This window comes from Cervus canadensis, chromosome 9, assembly GCF_019320065.1.
Source record: "Cervus canadensis isolate Bull #8, Minnesota chromosome 9, ASM1932006v1, whole genome shotgun sequence".
Taxonomy (NCBI): Eukaryota; Metazoa; Chordata; class Mammalia; order Artiodactyla; family Cervidae; genus Cervus; species Cervus canadensis.
In genome coordinates this window covers 51,457,093-51,475,186 of record NC_057394.1, presented here as the reverse complement: position 1 = coordinate 51,475,186, position 18,094 = coordinate 51,457,093, and the positions used below count along the sequence as shown (strand labels likewise).

The window sequence follows — 18,094 nt, the reverse complement described above, 5'->3', positions numbered from 1 at the left end:
GACTGGAATGGGTGAATTTAACTCAAATGACCATTATATCTACTACTGTGGGCAAAAATCCCTTAGAAGAAATGGAGGAGCCATCATAGTCAACAAGAGTCCAAAATGCAGTACTTGGATGCCATCTCAAAAACAAAAGAATGATCTCTGTTCGTTTCCAAGGCAAACCATTCAATATCACGGTAATCCAAGTCTATGCCCCGACCAGTAACTCTGAAGAAGCTGAAGTTGAATGGTTCTATGATGACCTACAAGACCTTCCAGAACTAACACCAGAAGCTGAAGTTGAATGGTTCTATGATGACCTACAAGACCTTCCAGAACTAACACCCAAAAAGATGACCATTTCATTATAGGGGACTGGAATGCTAAAGTAGGAAGTCAGGAAATACCTGGAGTAATAGGCAAATTTGGCCTTGGAGACACAATGAAACAGGGCAAAGGCTAATAGAGTTTTGCCAAGAGAACACACTGGTCATAGCAAACACCCTCTTCCAACAACACAAGAGAAGACTCTACACATGGACATCACCAGATGGTCAATACCAAATCAGATTGATTATATGCTTTACAGCCAAAGATGGAGAAGTTCTATACAGTCAGCAAAAATAAGATCAGGAGCTGACTGTGGCTCAGATCATGAACTGCTTATTGCCAAATTCAGACTAAAATTTAACAAAGTACGGGAAACCAATAGACCATTCAGGTATGACCTAAACCAAATCCTTTAGGATTATACAGAGGAAGTGACAAATAGATTCAAAGGATTAGATCCAACAGAGTGCCAGAAGAACTATGGACAGAGGTTTGTGACACTGTACAGGAGGCAGTGATCAAGACCATCCCAAAGAAAAAGAAATGGAAAAAGGCAAATTGGTTGTCTGAGGAGGCTTCACAAATAGCTGAGAAAGAGAAGAGAAAGGCAAAGAAGAAAAGGAAAGATATATTCATTTGAATGCAGAGTTCCAAAGAAGAGCAAGGAGAGATAAGAAAGCCTTCCTCGGTGATCAATGCAAAGAAATAGAGGAAAATAATAGAATGGGAAAGACTAGAGATCTCTTCAAGAAAATCAGAGTTACCAAGAGAACACTTTATGCAAAGATGGGCTCAATAAAGGACAAAAATGGTAAGCACCTAAAGGAATCAGAAGATATTAAGAACAGGTGGCAAGAATACACAGAAGAACTATACAATAAAGGCCTTGATGACCCAGATAACCACGATGGTGTGATCATTCACCTAGAGCCAGACATCCTGGAATGTGAAGTCAAGTGGGCCTTAGAAAGCATCACTATGAACAAAGCTAGTGGAGGTGATGGAATTCCAGTTGAGCTATTTCAAATCCTGAAAGATGATGCTGTGAAAGTGCTGCACTCAATATGCCAGCAAATTTGAAAAACTCAGCAGTGGCCACAGGGCTGGAAAACATCAGTTTTCATTCCAGTTCCAAAGAAAGGCAATGCCAAAGAATGCTCAAACTACCACACAATTGCACTTATCTCACACGCCAGCAAAGCAATGCTCAAAATTCTCCAAGCCAGGCTTCAACAGTATGTGAACTGTAAACTCCCAGATGTTCGAGCTGAATTTAGAAAAGGCAGAGGAACCAGAGATCAAATTGCCAACATCTGCCGGATCATCGAAAAAGCAAGAGAGTTCCAGAAAAACATCTACTTCTGCTTTATTGACTATGCCAAAATCTTTGACTGTGTGGATCACAAGAAACCATGAAAAATTCAAAAGATGGGAATACCAGACCACCTGACCTGTCTGCTGAGAAATCTGCATGCAGGTCAAGAAGCAACAGTTAAAACTGGACGTGGAAAAACAGACTGGTTCCAAATAGGAGAAGGAGTACGTCAAGTCTGTATATTGTCACCCTGCTGATTTAACTTCTATGCAGAGTACATCATGAGAAACGCTGGGCTGGAGGAAGCACAAGCTGGAATCAAGACTGCTGGGAGAAATATTAATAACCTCAGATATGCAGATGACACCACACTTATGGCAGAAAGCAAAGAGGAACTAAAGAGCCTTTTTGTGAAGGTGAAAGAGGACAGTGAAAAAGATGGCTTAAAACTCAACATTCAAAAAAGAAAGATTATGGCATCTGGTCCCATCACTTCATGGCAAATACATGGGGAAACAATGGAAACAGTGAGAGACTTTATTTTCTTAGGCTCCAAAATCACTGCAGATGGTCACTGTAGCCATGACATTCAAAGACGCTTGCTCCTTGGAAGAAAAGCTATGACAACCTAGACAGCATATTAAAAAGCAGAGATACTACTTTGCCAACAAAGGTCCGTCTAGACAAAGCTATGGTTTTTCCAGTGGTCGTGTATGGATGTGAGAGTTGGACTATAAAGAAAGCTGAACGCCAAAGAATTAATGCTTTTGTACTGTGGTGTTGGAGAAGACTCTTGAGAGTCCCTTGGACAGCAAGGAGATCCAACCAGTCCATCCTAAAGGAAATCAGTCCTGAATATTCATTGGAAGGACTGATGCTGAAGCTGAAGCTCCAACACTTTGGCCTCCTCATGCGAAGAACTGACTCATTTGAAAAGACCCTGATGGTGAGAAAGACTCAAGGTGAAAGGAGAAGGGGACGACAGAGAATGAGATGGTTGGATGGCATCACTGACTCAGTGGACATGAATTTTGAGTAAACTCCTGGAGTTGGCGATGGACAGGGAGGCCTAGCATGCTGCATTCCACGGGGTCGCAAAGAGTCGGACACGACTGAGCAACTGAACTGAGGTGTACTGAATGTTTAAAATATCTCAAAGTTATATTTACCCACATCTACTTACAGTTTCTAATTACATATACTCAAACGTTATAATACTATATGCTTGATGGAAATATAAATGAGTTCTATAAATACCACATTATTTTCAAGACCCGGACAAATAGTACCCAAAAATTACCTGAAGATATCAACAGTTGCTTTCTACATGCCAACCTGACACAAGCACTGTAACCCACCCCGCTGACAGCCACGAGTAAAATCATTAAAGAAAAAAAACTGCTACCACTCCTGCCAGTCCGTATTCCAAGCCGTCCTTTGAAACTCAGCTGAAAAGTCACCTTCTCTATGAAGCCTTCTCCAAGACCAGAACTGATCTTACCATTCACCATTCCAGCCCACTACAACTGTATACTGGTTTTACACACAACTTTTTTTCCGACTGTTCCCAGAGGGCAGAGACAGATTATTCATCTTTGCATGCCTATAAGAGTACTAAGCCCTCAATAAAGGCTCCATGAATGAATGGATAGAAGGATGAATAAACAAGTCTGCATACCCTACTACATCTTAGCATACTCAGCTCTGAGAACTCTTGATCTTATTTCAAGTTCCTACTGATTTGAGGAGGAGCTCTCTAAACCAGCCCATAAATATTTAAAAATCCAAGATGGCACTTAAGTGTTACTACTGAAAATCTAAATACAGGAAGTGCTAATTAACTCATATTAATGTGCTCAGAAAGGCCCACCAAACTGAGGGAATAGTTGAAGTTTTTAGGACTTATTTTCAGGTATACTCAGCTGTCCAGCTGGTGTCTCCTCCATTCCCTTACTGGCTGATTCCTGGCTGCGCCGGGCCTCCGCGCTGTGTGCCGGCCTCTCAGTGCGGGGGCCTCCCCCGCTGCAGAGCGCAAGCCCGAGGCCCCAGGCTGCAGCGGTCCTGGCTGCTCCCGGCACCTCGAACCCTCCCGGGCGAGGCTCAAGCCCACTCCACCGCACCGGCAGGCAGATTCTTAACCTCTGCACCGCCACGTAAGGTCCTGGTGCACTGACTTTCCACAGAATATTTTGAATATATAGTTTTGCAGAAAAGCTGTGGAATATATTATGATACGTTTTGCTTTATCATTTGTTTTTACCTTTAAAAGGAAAACTAAATTAATAAAAATGCAAAATAAACGTAAATTACAGTACAGAAAGTTTTAAATCGTACTAGGCCAGTATGATAAAATTATTTTTAAATTATTCTTTTCCGTTGAACTTATTTTTTAAAGAAAAAAGTTAATGATTTAGGTTCTATGACCAGACTTGGGAGTTAGGCACAAATTCAGATAATCAAAATCATTTTATTTTATTTCACAAGTGTGATGTCTAATTTATATGTATTCCACAAGACACCGCACATCTAGGTGGGTACAGGCAGAGCCCGCAGGGAGACGAAACGGAGGCCGGGCAGGCGCATCCGCCTGAGCGCTCAGCCTGCGGGGCCGGCAGCGCGGGGACGCCGGGAAGGCAGCGCAGGCGGTGACACCGAGCCGGTCTGCAGGCCCGCGGAGGCAGGGCCGCTCCTCACGGGCCCTCAGCACGCACACCCAGACCACGGAAGCCCAGGCTCTCTCGGAGGGCCTTCCAGGGGCCCCTGGGAGGGGCGCCGGGAAGCCTCCACGTCCACTGGGAGCAAGCTGCCATGGTTGCGAGATCTGTGGTTTCCAGACAGAAGTTTTTCTGTTCTTTGCAACTAAGAAAACATATCCTGTACCTGTTGGTATCTCTCAGTCACACACACCACCACTCCTTTGAGACAACTTTTCCAGTTTTGTTTACTTACTAGAAATACTCAAAACAGTTCATTTCTTATCACAGAAAACTCCTTAAATATGTCTTTACAATTATAATTTCTCGGGATTAAGATCAATGGCTAGGATACAACTTTTCCCGGTCAGTTTCAAGGTCAGAAGACTCATTCCGATGACTGCAGAAAAGCAGAAAATAAGGAAACATGCTTCCAGATTTTACACTGGTACTCTCAACCGAGAGAGGGACAGAGCTTAAGTGGCAGTGTGAGTCTCGTGGCAAAGATCGTGCTCCCTGGGGCCAGTCTGCCAGCTTCCCGGCTGCTTCACATGACTTTACACAAGTTACTCGTCCTCTCTCTTGCCTCAGTTTCTTCATCTTTGAAAAATGGAATAGTAACAAGGCCTACTTAGCGGCTTGTTGTGGAAACTAAATGTGTTTATAAAGCTAATATTTGGAATGCTACTTGGCACACAGCTAATAAACAGTCCTCACTATCACTTAACACACCTTTCTCCAAGCAGCAGCTGTGTTTTTACATTCTCTGAGTAAATTCTCCAGCAACTTACTTGACTGCTACTTGCTGAATGAGAGATGTGTATCAAGTTAGAAAAGTAGGGTCCTACCATGGAGGACTGTGTGACACGGCAAAAAGCTTTAGGCTTGACCTATAAGCAAAGGTGCAACTAAGCAATTACAAACAGGGCAAAATATTGTCAGGCATGCAATTTAGATAGGTCATTCCAGCTGCTGTGCAGGAAGGTGGCTTTTTTTTTAAGTCAGATTTTTTTTTTCCACACGGTGGATCTTAGTTCCCTGAATCAGGGAAAAGCCATGTGCTCTGCAGGGAAAGTGCAGAGTCTTAACCACTGTACCACCAGGGAAGTCCCCCAAGAAGCTGGCTTTTTAGGAAGCAATAGAAAGTTGTGAGAGTCCTGACCAAACACTGGAAGGGTGAAGACCTTCTATGAAAATATAGGAACAGAAATATGCTTAAGAGGGAAGTGAGAAATTTAATTTGGGGCACAAAGAGTTTCACATAAAAATGAGACATCCACCTGAAGGTATTCAGTAGGCCAACACATGGATGCCTAGCTTGCGGCGAAGTCACAGACAGATATACACAGAGGTGACCACCCAAGCCAAGTACCACAGACAAAGGAGAGCAGAGTGGCTGCAGGAAAGCAAGCCGAGAAATGACAACAGTCTAAGAAACGTGTAAGTCTAAAGGAAAGCAGACACACACAACAGAGACAGAGAAGGGAAAGTCCGAGCGACGTGAAAACCTATGAAGTTTGGTGCCACAGAAGCCAAGCAATCTTTCTTCTTCAAAAAAAGATAACTGTATCAGGCAGAGCAGAGAAATCCATTAAATGTCCAAAGACTTAAAAGTAATGAATATTACTGAGGATAAAAAGGATCATTTCATAATGATAAATTGAAACAATACAAAATGTATATGCACTTAATTGCAGAGCTTCATAAAACATGAAGCAAAAGTTTAAAAAACTAAGAAGAAAAATTTTTAAATCCAAAATTATAGTTGGAGACTTCAACACTCCTCAATAATTGTTAGAAAAAGCAACAGAAAACCAGAACATAGAAGATGTGAACAACAACTATCAACCACCTTGGCGTATTTACTACTTATAGACCGATTCTAACAGAAACAGAATACACATGGAGCATCCACCAAGACGGCCCACATTCTGGGGCAGAAAGCAAGACTCAAATTGAAAAAGACTGAAATCACACGCAGTATGAAATCACTGGTCACAAGGGACTTAAATCACAAATCAGCAACAGAAAGGTACCAGAGAAATCTTCTGACATTTGAAAATTAAACAAGATATATCTAAATAATCAATGGGGAAAAGAAGAAATCGACAGGAAACTTAAAACTATTTCAAATATTCAGATGATTAACAGCTGAAGTAGTTCTCAGAAGGAAATTTACAGCATAAAATTCTCATTAGAAAACAAAAGTTCTCAAATAAATCATTTAAGCTTCCACCCAAAGAAGCCATTAAAAGAATAAAGCAAAAGTATAGAAATAATAAAGATAAAACAAATAAATGAAAATAAAAGAACAATAAAGAAAATTAGTGAGACCAAAAGCCAGTTCTTTGAAAGAATCAATAAAATTGATAAACCTCTAGGCACACCAATCAGGGGAAAAACAGAAGACAAATCACCAATATCAGAATTGGAAAAAAAGGAAATAAATACAGATCCTACATTAAAAAGACAAGGAAGTATCACAAATAATTCATAATTCAACAACATAAATAACATGAAAAAAATTCCTTGAAAGATAAACTACCATGTCTCAGTCAAGAAGAAATAGAAAATTTGAAGAGCCCTGAATTTAGTAACAGACATCTCATCGCAAACAAGAAAGGAGTGGCAAATAATCACATGAAAAATGTCCAACGTCATTAGTCACTAGAGGAAATAATGTGTATCTTACAGAGTTAAACCACATAATTCGCCCTCCAAAAAGAAAACACATGTCCAAAAAAAAATTGAGTTCAAATGTTCATAGCAGTTTTTCATAATAGCCAAAAACTGCTAACAACCCACACTGTTGAATATATAAAGCCAACTTTAGTATTACCGAACAAGGGAACACCATTCAGTAATAAAAAGAGCAAATCTCTGATACACCCAAATGTTAAATGAGTCTCAAAAGCATTACGGTAAGTAAAAGAAGCCAGACACAATGGCATGAGGCAATGTGATGCCATTTAAATGCATTCCAAAACTCAACTACTGGATAGCTCAGAAAACTGATTAGTTTTTTCCAAGAGCCAGGAACGGTGAAGAGAACTGACTGCAAAGGACACAGAGGGACTCAGAGGGAACACAGATGTGACGGCAACGTTTTTGTCACAACTGCAGTACATGCATGACTGTGTACATTTGCCAAAAAGCATACTGCACTTTTAAAATTAATGCATTACATTATATGGAATCTTATCTCATTTTTAAAGTGCTTTTTGCTAATTACTAACACATATTACCTAACTTAACTCTAAAAACCCCCATAAACAAGAACGTCACGGCTCAGGAGCCCCGTGAGCACTCAGAGCCGCACAGCGGGCACGTGGAGGTGGGCACACTCACCCTCTCGCCAACACGGGCCCACGTGGGCCGAGCACATGCTCAGAGAGCTCGGGACCTCCTCCGGCTGCGGTGCCGGACGTGTCCGTCTTGCTAGTCCTAACTGTGGACTATTTGGTGTCATGAATCAATCTAGTGGACTGGACATTTCTTTTTTTCATGGGATATATAGGAGTAAAAGGAGTAGAAAGGAAGGGAAAGAAAAAGATCAGAGTTCATTAGGCTTTTTTGTTGTTCCGTCGCTAAGTCGTGCCCGACTCTTTGCCACCCCATGGACTGCAGCACGCTAGCCTTCCCTGTCCTTCACCATCTCCTGGAGTTTGCTCAAACTCATGTCTACTGAGCCAGTGATGCTATCTAACCATCTCACCCTCTGTCGTCCCCTTCTCCTCCTGCCTTCAGTCTTTCCCAGCATCAGGGTCTTTTACAAAGAGTCGGCTCTTCTCATCAGGTGGCTAAAGTATTGGAGCTTCAGCTTCAGCATCAGTCCTTCCAATGAATGTTTGGGGTTGATTTCCTTTAGGATGGACTGGTTTGATCTGGTTTGACCATTACGCTTAGAAACATTAAATATAGGTTCTTAAAAACTTTTGTTTCAACAGAGAGAATCTGTATATGTGTGCTGGGCTACAAACTAAAGTGTATTTCTTACTGTGGATCCTAGTCAAAAAAGCTTGAAAACCATTGCTGCAGGCCACACAAGGGATTACAATAGTAATGCTGGCTATAGCAAGATAAAAAGAGAGAGGAAGATCAGCAGGAGGACTGCACTTTAGACAAAATGGTTCTGAAGGACAAGGGAGAAAAAAGCAGGTCAAAAATAACCCCTACCCCACAAAAACACCCAGGGGACACTTTGATGGAAAACTTAGCATGGTGACATGCACATTCAACTTCATCCAGCTTACCTTTCACACTTGGCCCCTCACTGTCCTCCTCCCAACTTTTTTGTCTCTACAAGGAAACCTTTCTTTTCAACCCAGGTTAAACAAAAGAGTGTTGTAAGCTAAATTACTTTTTTCACCTTTATATTACCCTAGCACCTTGAACAGCATTTTATACACAGTGGACGCCCAGATATTCACAGAACGAACACTGTTTAAAGTATATTAATTCTGCCTATGGACCTCAAGGCTACAGTAATACTCGATTCTCTTAATCCAACAGTGTCCTGTGAAATTTAATTCTGACAGTAATTTAAGAAATAACCTTGAAATGTGAAGTACTTTTGCAGGCTTTTAACAAAAAGCAACCTAAGATGAGTTTCTAACATTAGTGTTTCCCAGCATGTCTCGATTAATGTTTTTAAAATATTGTTATTCAAACACATGACTACAGCAGACATCATTCCTATATGCCTTCTCCAAAGTTCTGCCCCAAAAAAGTCTATTCATGTCAGGAAGTTCTATATTAAAGGCATACATGCAACACATGTTACAGTGGTGGGAAAGTTTAATTAGAAAACACATTGCTAGCACACATCAAACATCAGTGGCAAATGCTTCCATACGCTGCAACTCATCAGAAATAGCTTAAAGAGCTCTCAAAGTATCCAGCTATCCTTTCTCTCCTCAAATCTCTGCATGATCTGTGACACATACACACACTCTTAAGACTCAACTGCAAATGCATCGGTCACACCACCCCCTGTCCACACAGGGAAGTATCTCTTACAGCACATAGATAGAGACAGAACTGAATGCAGCAGCTCAACATACTTTAGCTTAAATGAGACTCAGCAGAACCCTCTGAGGAAAGCGGAAAAGGTACAGAATTAGTCCTGCTTTATGTGTAAGTGAACCATCTAAGTGACCTGCCATGGCCACAGAGCGAAGAAGTGGTGAAGTTCTGTCTTCCAACGAGAAACTCCTGATTCCACGTCCACTGCTCTTTCCACAGGGCAGCAGTCAGCAGTGGCCGAGAAGGGGCTGACTCGGGGTCTCCTGCTCAAGACAGCCATGCTCCTTCTCTGGCCTCCACAACCCTGGGCCAGCGGCCTAGACCAGCCTGCCTGCTCGAGCCTCCCCTGGGAGAGAAGGGGAACAGGGAACCATCTAAGGAGAAAGCAGGCAACAGTCAGTGACCCAGCCAGGAGTTCAGAAAGGCTGGGAGCAGGTCCTTGTCAAAGCTGCTCCACCCTGTGGAGAGCCAAGATCCATCTCTGGAAAGCCTGCCAGGACCAAGCCAGGACCAGATGCAAGACAAACAATACCAGGCAGGTTAGCAAAACCGAGACTCACTCTTTCATTTGTTCAACAAACTGATGAAAATGCTTACCATGTGCCAGACAACTTGTCTGGAAGTATTAATAATAACATACTGTCTCAGTCTTCAAAAGATTTAAACTAGTGAGAAAGACGGATCATAAATCATATACTGCTTTGACAAAAATATGCACAGAGTATGGTAGAGCCCAAAAGTTCTGACCTTACAAAGCCAAGGGACAAGGAGAAGGAGAAAGGTGAGGAAAAGAGGCAGGAGGGAGAAAGTCTTCCCTGAGGAGGAGCCCATTAACTAACAGAAAATCAAAGCACACTGGCTTCCAGCGCAGTAGGCTGAAGCCACTCTGTAGCATGACCCTGATTCTAGATCGTGGGGTAGAGACTGAGGGTTGGCCAAGCGAAAAGACAGAGGAACAAAACAAAGATAAGGGCGGGATCTGAATGAAAAGAGGGAAAAAACAGAGTGTCCATAAAATGGGAACAGGCCTCAAGAATATCATCACACAGAATGCATTCAGCAACAGAAGGAAGCAGTGACACATGCCACGACATGGATGCACCTTGAAAACATCATGTCAAGTGAAAGAACTCAGTCACAAAAGAGCAACCAATTCCGTTTATATGCTATGTCCAAAAAAGGCAAATCTACAGCAGAAGATAGACTGGCCACTGCCTAGGTCTAGGTGCGTTGGGAATAAATTGGGAGTGACTATTTATAGGTACGAGGTTTCTTTTTAGGTGATGAAAATGTTCTAAAATTGATTGTGGTGATGGTTTTACAGTTCTGCAAGTACATTAATACTAAAAACCCACTGAACTGTCCATTTTAAATGGGTGAACTACATGCTATATGAATTATATCTCAGTGAGGCTTTACAAATATACCACTGTAAATTCTCATAAAGGATCACACATAATAATCGCACATGGTTCTACTGTCGGCCTTAAGAAGTAATCTGAAAGTTAAGTCAGCACAGCAAGTGTGTGGCTTTGGAGCGAGGAGGAACAGGACTTCAGCCACAGCTACACCGCTGCCAGCCATGGGTATGTGGCGAGCTACATACTTCAGTTGCCTGAGCCCCGCTGCGCTCAGCACTAAATAAGGACATCACCCACCTTGCAGGGTGAGAAGTTATACCCAAAATCTGCATTACTGCTCAGTATTACCACCGTTTCTGAATATTATCCTATTAAAAAAATGTTATCCAGAGTTGTTTATATAAATATCCTTTCCTTAGATTCTACCCAGAGGAGTAAAATGTAGAATTCTAATTCAGTTTTTTAAATCGTGCATGTCCAGATCTATGCCTCATTCATCTCTATCTGCCCCCTGAGCCACGTGCCTAAGATGGTACTTCAGATTATCAAGGTGCTTTTTGAGTGCTCACTGTATGCTAGGTACTCTTTCACGTTTGACATAACGTGAGGCTGAATTCAAATCCTCATTATCAGAGTGCTGCGCTTGGCCCTATATCATGCATCTGTATTATTGATGTTACTGTTTATCTGAATCTTGTCAGTCTTTACCAGTAACCTAGAGTTACATTCAAAAATATATTTCTCAGAAAAATTTATTTGAATATATAAAAACCTATAATGGTGCTATAAAGTTTTAAGTACTTATAAGAAAGCTTCTTCTTTTCAGCATTCAGAATATAGGGTAAGGCATATCTAGTTCTCTCGTTTTCAAACAAAACTTTAAGAATATATCAGTGATATTTTAGTCTGGCTTACTTTAATTAGTAACTACGTATTTTTGAAAAGCTGACGTGTCTCTAGCTATTTTCTGTACTTCTTTTTGAAGTGTGTAATTCATCCCCAAAGAAAGAGAGCTGATTTGAATGATTCCAAGTTGATTAACAACTTGTTATTAAACAAAAATTTTAAATTAACATATTGACTAGTCCCTTTTACTATTCAACAGCAACAATGTAATATATTTCACCAGTTCAACCTTTATTTTAGCACTATAAAGAGTCCATTTCCAAAACATGCAGTATGTACCAATCTTAAAGGTGTTAGTGGAACACACCATCACCGTAAGAGGGTTAGTGAAGATTCACAACAAAGGAAACCGCAAAGGTCATCTTACCATGTCATCCGTCAGCGTCCTGATATTTAAATGCTGTAAATGAAAGAAATCAATCATATTAGTAATTTATAACAGCTTTTTAATTTTAGTAAAAGAGTACATTTAAAATTCTACAATGTTAAGTTGAATATAATTAAGTTCCTGACAGTCTAATAAAAATGCATTATATACTGTTTTAATCACTTTCTCAAAAAGATGGACAAAAGTTACCTTGAAAGTGATAGTCTCCTAAAATTTCTTGGGTTTGTAAACCTCACAAAATAGAAACCTCACTGTGGTACAATAAATATATTCTCCCAAATAACAGTATTAGTTACCATTAAGTATACAGACTTAGATGGCAATAGATGTAGGAATTTAAATAAGATTTTCAGAAAATTTTTCAAATGATAAAAGTGAAACTTTAAATCTGCCATTAGCATGCAGCATAATAGATAATGAAGTACTTTGCTGGCTTAATTAACTTAAACAATTCCAATAACAGAGAAGAGAGTACTGGCATAATGACTATTTGCATCTTTAACATCAGTTTGATTTATCACCAGTGGTGACAGCAGACACTTTTCAATTTCACTGCTACTTCTTTGAGAACCCTTTTGCTGATTTCCTTGCTAGACAAACACTAGGCCACTTTAGAAAGTGAGTAAATTGGTTTCCTGCAAAGTGGAGTGCAAGAGCAAAATTAAGCATCTGGAGGAAAAACAATCCCAAGTTTTTATAAATTCTGGAGTTGGGGAAGATTTTGTACTCAAGTAGCTGAAGTCAGTTTCCACTTCTCCTTATTTTTCTTTGTAGCATTTAACCTTTAAAATGGTACAGAAAGGGTCAAGCACATTTCCTAAACAGGAAGTCAGGTCAGGTCTATGTAAGTATAAAAGGACATATGTTAGCAGTCAACATCTAATTCTGGAGTAGGAAATGGCAACCCACTCCACTATTCTCGCCTAGCAAATCCCACGGACAGAGAAGCCTGGTCAGTTACAGTCCACTGCACTGCAGAAGTCAGACACGACGGAGCGACTAACACTTCATCATCTAATGGAATAAGCAGCACATAGGTAAATTCAACATTTATCGACAGAATGAAATTTATCATTCACACTTGTAGTACGAGAATTCACATTATGCTCATGAATCTATTCTCAATGACAATTCAGATTGAAAATCTGTACAGCATAAATCACTACCCTAGAGTCCTCTCCCTTCCAGAGATGCTCTTTCTCATAGAGCAGGAGAAATGGGGACGGAAGGGGCCCAGCATGAGCTGAGTGTACGCCAGAGAGCATGCGGCCGAGCAGGTGAGCACGCCACTAGGCTCCAGGCTGAACTGCCGGGTCAGCAGACCACATCCTCTGGGCTAGGAGCAAACCAGCAAGAATGCGGGATTAACGAAAGAGCAATGCTGAAGCCTGGGCTGTAGAATTTACAGTTAATCACTATGAAATTCAGCACTGAAATTAACAAGTACGCACAGGGGCCCGTGAGAGCGGGAGTGGCCCTGAGGCGCGAGAGGCCACAGTCTTGGCCCAGAGACCGGGACCAGAATTAAACCTAGGTCCACGTGGCTCCTGAATTTGCAGAGAAAGGAGCAGAGGCAAGCCTGTGTGGGGTCCCCTCCTCTAGCTGCCAGCTGTCTGTGTGCCCTGCCGCCAGCAGAGGCTTCCAGCCAACAGCACTTGGTTAACCACGTGTGTGCGATCAGTAGCTTCAGGCGTGTCCGACTCTGCGATCCTATGGACCACAGCCCGTCAGGCTCCTCTGTGCATGAGGCTCTCCAGGCAAGAACGCTGCAGTGGGTTGCCATGCTCTCCTGCAGGGGATCTCCCTGAAGGAGGAATCCAACCCATGTCTTGTACGTCTCGTGCATTGGCAGCAGGGTTCTTTACAACTAGGGCCACCTGCGAAGTCCTTGGTTGAACATACAGCTCTCTTATTCTCCAACTAAAAGATTTAGCCCAATCGCAACTCACATCACACCTGAAATGGGTCATTTCAAGTTCATCTAAGAAGAAAAAAGGAATAGAGCCAACTTCTGATACAACAGCATTCTAAGCGGCCTAAGGCTTGAAAAGGAAGGCTAATGAAAAAGCATCATGCTGAAGTCCTATCTGGGAGAGTATGTCTTAAGAAAGTGAAAAACTGTTACTGACACAAATGAATAATCCCAAAATGCCAGTTTGAGTTGTCTGAGGAAAATGCCATAAAGTGACGTTAAAGGAGAGGGAAAAAACAACAGAAGCACACAAACAATTTTAGGAGAAATGGGACTAGGACCTATGCAAGATTTATGAACTAAAAACTGCACAGAAGATAAAGTACAGAAAATGTAGAGAATATAGGCTATACGATATAAAATTCAGAACATGTACATAAATAAGAGGAATATTTTTATCTACCTTCAAAGACCTAAAAATAGGACAGCCTTTTAAACTAGAGTTGGACTCATAACTTTCAGAAAAATAGTCACTCGAGTAGAAACAAGACACATAAAGATTCATTTTTTGGTAATATATTTTTTAATGTCATTAAATTATTTCATTAAGGGTATAGCAACTCAATTAATTTGTTAACTGCTTGGCCTGTTCTTCAAAAACTATACAAGCATGCATGTAAGTCCAATTACAAACTATATTATTACAATCTTTCACAAAAAAGAACATGTGACTTATTACATCAGAATTATAAGGCTTACACAGAAAAGTAAGAAAAGTCAAAGCGTGGGAAGCAGAAGTTTAACAGCCTGAGAGACAATCAAGAAGCTCAGGCCAGGTTCATGATTCCGTCTCTCCTGGAACACCCTGATCTATCCGTATCCCTCCAGCAGGAGAAGCCAGTAGGCACGACGGCAGCAAGGTCCAGGGCCCATGACAGGACGAGAGATGCTGACTTAAAGAAAACGCGGCTGAAAGTGTTGGCTGCTACATCAAAACAGTAAAGACAGAATAAGCTCTACTTCAAGATTCAGCTTACAGAAAACAGAGATTATATAGCTATCTCTTCAGCCAACACGCAATCTGAAAAAAGCCACTAAAGACAAACTAGCTCTAAAAAATCTGAGTAGATAGAAAGGTGAGTAATTTCTCCTAAAAAGTTAATTGTCTAATCACAGTCCATTTCAAACATGATGAGGCGTGGGGGAGGAGAAATACTAAATATTTAGTGAAAATATGTACAGGTTAGATCTAGTGGCATCTTTCGTAGGATCTCTGAAAACAAATTATTAATTCAAGTTTATTATAAAGTTTAGGTTATGTCAAAGTCCTATGTGTTTAGATTACAGACTTCTAAAAAAGTGGAGAGAGGAAGACAGAATGACGTAAAAGCCTCAGATAACTGTGGAGTTCTGGCCTCGCTTCTGTAGATACAAGACTACAGGGTGACATCCTTAATTTAAAAAAAAAAAAAGAACTTTATTATATTATTGCTCTTATACTAGTGCGTAAAATACTGTTTAAATGTCTGGTTAACCAAGACACTTAAAGTAGTACCAAGTACCAAGTACACTTAAAAAGTACCAAGACACTGGTAGTTTCATAGCTACCAGCATGCCCCTGACTCCATCCTCTGGTGGCGAAAACAGGAACGGCCCCATCAATCCAGTTTATGAGCAGAATTTGCTGACATCCACACCAGAAAGGAAACAGGAACATAAAACCACTAGTAAATGAAATCGAATAGGAACACTTTTAAAAATAACAGCCTGACAGCAACATTAGGGTTCAATCTGTGGGAGTGGGGGAATAAAGTTAAAAGCACAGAATGTTAGACCTATTAAAGCATTTACAACCTAGATGTGGCTTTATGACCTTTAGTTCCATTATCTGGCCTATGACTCTACAGGTGTCAATGCTTTATAACCATGGGATAAAAACAAAAGTGGTGATAATATCAAAATACAAGTAACTCTGAAGCCAGGACCACTGGTAACTGGTTAAGGTGTGGTACTTGCACACTGGGAGTCTCTTCCTCAGCCAAACCTCACCCATCTTCCTGCGGTCTGATGTATCTCAAATTCCTAATCCTATTTCTCCCTGAAAAGCAAGCAGCTCTGCATATAGACAGGCCTTCTACTAACAACATCCCCTAGGATGAATGGTCAACAGGATCACTCTGAAATTGAAAGAGAGAACAAGTCTTTAAATATTTTTCTTCAAAAGAACGTAAGAATCAAAAAGCTGGGGCGGGGCGGGGTGGGGCGGGGCGGGTGGACACAGAAACACAGAACACAGACTTCTATATTCCCATTTAAGCAAGGCATCAAAACCTTTATTGAAGACAGCACATGCTGTCAAAATGAAAAAACAGAAAGAGAAATTAAGGAAACAATACCATTCACCACTGCAACAAAAAGAATAAAATACTTAGGAGTATATCTACCTAAAGAAACAAAAGACCTATACATAGAAAACTATAAAACACTGATGAAAGAAATCAAAGAGGACACAAACAGATGGAGAAACATACCGTGTTCATGGATTGGAAGAATCAATATTGTCAAAATGGCTATTCTACCCAAAGCAATCTATAGATTCAACGCAATCCCTATTAAGCTACCAACGGTATTTTTCACAGAACTAGACCAAATAATTTCACAATTTGTATGGAAATACAAAAAACCTCGAATAGCCAAAATAATCTTGAGAAAGAAGAATGGAACTGGAGGAATCAACCTGCCTGACTTCAGACTCTACTACAAAGCCACAGTCATCAAGACAGTATGGTACTGGCACAAAGACAGAAATATAGATCAATGGAACAGAATAGAAAGCCCAGAGATAAATCCACGAACCTATGGACACCTTATCTTTGACAAAGGAGGCAAGGATATACAATGGAAAAAAGACAACCTCTTTAACAAGTGGTGCTGGGAAAAGTGGTCAACCACTTGTAAAAGAATGAAACTAGAACACTTTCTAACACCATACACAAAAATAAACTCAAAATGGATTAAAGATCTAAATGTAAGACCAGAAACTATAAAACTCCTAGAGGAGAACATAGGCAAAACACTCTCCGACATAAATCACAGCAAGATCCTCTATGACCCACCTCCCAGAATATTGGAAATAAAAGCAAAACTAAACAAATGGGACCTAATGAAACTTAAAAGCTTTTGCACTACAAAGGAAACTATAAGCAAGGTGAAAAGACAGCCCTCAGATTGGGAGAAAATAATAGCAAATGAAGAAACAGACAAAGGATTAATCTCAAAAATATACAAGCAACTCCTGCAGCTCAATTCCAGAAAAATAAATGACCCAATCAAAAAATGGGCCAAAGAACTAAACAGACATTTCTCCAAAGAAGACATACAGATGGCTAACAAACACATGAAAAGATGCTCAACATCACTCATTATCAGAGAAATGCAAATCAAAACCACAATGAGGTACCATTACACGCCAGTCAGGATGGCTGCTATCCAAAAGTCTACAAGCAATAAATGCTGGAGAGGGTGTGGAGAAAAGGGAACCCTCATACACTGTTGGTGGGAATGCAAACTAGTACAGCCGCTATGGAAAACAGTGTGGAGATTTCTTAAAAAACTGGAAATAGAACTGCCATATGACCCAGCAATCCTACTTCTGGGCATACACACTGAGGAAACCAGATCTGAAAGAGACACGTGCACCCCAATGTTCATCGCAGCACTGTTTATAATAGCCAGGACATGGAAGCAACCTAGATGCCCATCAGCAGATGAATGGATAAGGAAGCTGTGGTACATATACACCATGGAATATTACTCAGCCATTAAAAAGAATTCATTTGAATCAGTTCTAATGAGATGGATGAAACTGGAGCCCATTATACAGAGTGAAGTAAGCCAGAAAGATAAAGAACATTACTGCATACTAACACATATATATGGAATTTAGAAAGATGGTAACGATAACCCTATATGCAAAACAGAAAAAGAGACACAGAAATACAGAACAGACTTTTGGACTCTGTGGGAGAATGTGAGGGTGGGATATTTCAAAACAACAGCATGTATACTATCTATGGTGAAACAGATCACCAGCCCAGGTGGGATGCATGAGACAAGTGCTCCGGCCTGGTGCACTGGGAAGACCCAGAGGAATCGGGTGGAGAGGGAGGTGGGAGCGGG

The 18,094-nt window shown here is 40.8% G+C and overlaps 1 protein-coding gene across 5 annotated transcripts in view; it reads right to left on the bottom strand.

Moving 5' to 3' along the window:
* DIAPH3 (diaphanous related formin 3) overlaps window positions 1–18,094 on the bottom strand; it is a 527,980-nt gene that overhangs the window by 485,598 nt on the left and 24,288 nt on the right. For 4 of the 5 annotated variants that reach the window (XM_043478170.1, XM_043478172.1, XM_043478173.1 and 1 more), the window contains exon 2: window positions 11,983–12,015. The exons of the other annotated variant lie outside the window; for it this stretch is intronic. In XM_043478170.1, the coding sequence (XP_043334105.1) occupies window positions 11,983–12,015 (33 nt within the window). The remainder of the gene's footprint in view (window positions 1–11,982; window positions 12,016–18,094) is intronic. 5 annotated transcript variants of the gene reach the window in all.